This window comes from Branchiostoma floridae, chromosome 17, assembly GCF_000003815.2.
Source record: "Branchiostoma floridae strain S238N-H82 chromosome 17, Bfl_VNyyK, whole genome shotgun sequence".
NCBI classification, from domain to species: Eukaryota; Metazoa; Chordata; class Leptocardii; order Amphioxiformes; family Branchiostomatidae; genus Branchiostoma; species Branchiostoma floridae.
Window position 1 is genome coordinate 17,792,329 of NC_049995.1, and position 2,967 is coordinate 17,795,295.

General features: G+C 50.2%; 1 protein-coding gene across 1 annotated transcript; it reads left to right on the top strand.

Moving 5' to 3' along the window:
* The first annotated feature begins 1,220 nt into the window (after positions 1 to 1,220).
* LOC118405092 (glutamate receptor 2-like) lies at positions 1,221 to 2,647 on the top strand. Its single transcript, XM_035804492.1, has 2 exons — positions 1,221 to 1,438; positions 2,130 to 2,647. The coding sequence occupies exons 1-2, from the start codon at positions 1,252 to 1,254 to the stop codon at positions 2,294 to 2,296; spliced, it is 354 nt and encodes a 117-aa protein (XP_035660385.1). The 5' UTR covers positions 1,221 to 1,251; the 3' UTR covers positions 2,297 to 2,647.
* Positions 2,648 to 2,967: the final 320 nt, after the last annotated feature.

Sequence of the window (2,967 nt, forward strand, 5' to 3'; positions counted from 1 at the left end):
GAATACGTGTAGTGATAGTATCTACAAATCTGTTAGTAGTGATTTTGATGAATTCCATGTTGCGAAATGGGATTTTTGTGAGTTAGAATGGTAATTACTAGTTGCGCTTGTAGCGGCCTATCGTTCTGCTTCATCTTAGTGGTGTTCCCTCATCACCACGTATTGCATTCAGCTTCGTCTTGTTTAGCTAGGCCTCTCCTTTCTGGATTCAAGTATACTCTAGCATCAAGCAAGCCAGCAATTTTGTGCACAACTGCCAAACTAGCCTTTACATAAAGACTGCCATGGAGAAATAGCAACTGGAATCACTGGTACCGAAAAGTAAGATTGTAGTACGTTCGACAGAAAATATTGCTAATGTCACAGTATTGGAAGGTGGAGCCTATACCTGTCCTTCAACCGCTCCTTCTACATCCCTTACCTAAGTCAGGTACCCACCCTACACCTTACTGCAGTAAGAAAAGAGTTACGTGCCTTCCCAAGGACGTAACGTCCAGCCGGGGATGGCAGAAGTGAACCCGTGACCTCACAACCCCCTGACCGCTAGCGAAGCCACAAGATACCTAGCCACTGGGTCATTCTAAGCGGTACCTAAGCATGTAATGGTTAATCTCCATGCAGGTCCTACGGTAGTATAAGATATATAGTATCAAAAGCTGCCAAAGAAGTGAAGCCGGCCTAGGAGTGTGTTTGGCTACCAGAGGCTCCCAGTGGCTGATGACTCCCTTTGGCCAGCTGTACTCCTTAGTCAGCTTTGATAATATCTTATGCCACTGGTAAATCTGCCGGGAGGTTATGTAATGGGGACTGATCGTGTCGATCTGTTCCCAGGACAACATGCGGAACGTGTTCGGGTTCATGGGCCCGTTCACGCCGGACGTGTGGGCCTATATCGGCGGGTCCGTCGTCATCGTCGTGCTGTAATCTCCAGGCAACGGGCTACATTTGGGTACGGCCGGGACCCGGCATTGTAGCATAAATGATCACTATGATTGTGTCGTTCTGTTTTCAGGACAACACTCGGAACGTGTTCGGGTTCATGGGCCCGTTCATGCCGGACGTGTGGGCCTGTATCGCCTGTCACGCCGGACGTGTGGGCCTGTTTATGCGGGTCCGTCGTCATCGTCGTGCATTAATCTCCAGACACCGGGCTACATTTGGGTACGGCCGGGACCCGGAATTGTAGCATAAATAATCACTATGATTGTGTCGTTCTGTTTTCAGGACAATACGCGGAACGTGTTCGGCTTCATGGGCCCGTTCGATCCGGAAGTGTGGGCCTGTATCGGCGGCTCTGTTGTCATTGTCGGCGTGTTCCTCTACCTTCTCAACAAGTTCCGTCCTGACGACATCCTCATCACAGAAGACGGGGAAGTTCCGCCGAGATTCGGGCTGAACGACAGTCTGTGGTTTATCATAGGCTCCCTCATGCAGCAAGGTGAGGTACTGCCGGTGATAGGCTCCCTCGTGCAGGAAGGTTGGGTACTGCAGGTGTTTTTGTATTAACATTACTATCTCAACAAGTTTCTCCCTGACGACATACTCATCACAGAAGACGGGGAGGGGCGGCCGAGGTTCGGTCTGTGGTTTATCATAGGCTCCCTCATGCAGCAAGGTGAGGTACTGCAGGTGATAGGCTCCTCGTGCAGGAAGGTTGGGTACTTATATTATATTACACCGAACGACTCGTTACCCCTAACTCTGTATCTGTATCTATATAGCCGGTATAACCGCCCTTCGGCGTAACACACCAGCTTCGCAGGCACGCGGCGCGGCAGCAGCTGGTTATATTACACCGAACGACTCGACAGGTACTGCAGGTGTTTTTGTATTAACATTACTATCTCAACAAGTTTCGCCCTGACGACATCCTCATCACAGAGGACGGGGAAGTTCCGCCGAGATTCGGGCTCAACGACAGTCTATCATAGGCTTCCTCATGCAGCAAGGTAAGGTACTGCAGGTGGTGTTGTAGAGCCTACATTACCATTAGCCTGGCAAAAGTTCTGTCAAAGTGCGGTCACATAAGGCACCGTACAAGGTCCAAAATTTCACAAAACCTGACCATTGACGAAGATCTAAGACAACATCTCCCGTCATGTTATTAAGGATATTTTCCTATTTTCCAGGTTGGGACTGGAGTCCTCGCTGCCTGTCGCACCGCCTGCTCAGCGGGTTCTGGTGGCTCTTCAGCCTGGTGGTCATCTCCACATACACGGCCAACCTGGCGGCTTTTCTCACCGTGACCCGGATGGAGAACCCCATCAGGTCAGTACATCTCCACATACACGGCTAACCTGGCGGCTTTTCTCACCGTGACCCGGATGGAGAACCCCATCAGGTCAGTAACTACGTCACTTCCTCACCGTGACCCGGATGTAAAACCCCATCAGGTCAGTAACTACGTCACTTCCTCACCGTGACCCGGATGGACAACCCCATCAGGTCAGTAACTACGTCAATTCCTCACCGTGAACCGGATGGAGAACCCCATCAGGTCAGTAACTACGTCATTTCCTCACCGTGACCCGGATGGAGAACCCCATCAGGTCAGTAACTACGTCATTTCCTTACCGTGACCCGGGTGGAGAACCCCATCAGGTCAGTAACTACGTCACTTCCTCACCGTGACCCGGATAGAGAACCCCATCAGGTCAGTAACTACGTCACTTCCTCACCGTTACCCGGATGGAGAACCCGGCAGGTTAGAGTACCCACGTGCACTTTCATAGAAGTTCATTATCAATCTAGAAAGTGAGTCTTCCCGAAAAAGACCCAAACTTTGGAAACTCACATTTTGTCCAAGATCTAGCTACTCTTCAAGAGTTTTGGTCGGGCTTTCTACTTTTCATTTCTTTCTTTACGTTTGACCGGCTGACATGAAGAAAACGGTACAAAAGAGAAACCATGACAACACACGCCAGAACAGCCAGAGCTCAACCCTCTGCTTAAGAGAGTAGATCACAG

Coding starts and splice junctions, on each gene's coding strand:
- LOC118405092 (XM_035804492.1), top strand. CDS start 1,252: ATGGGCCCGTTCGATCCGGAAGTGTGGGCCTGTATCGGCGGCTCTGTT. Junction 1,439..2,129: donor AGGCTCCCTCATGCAGCAAG/GTGAGGTACTGC, acceptor CCTATTTTCCAG/GTTGGGACTGGAGTCCTCGC.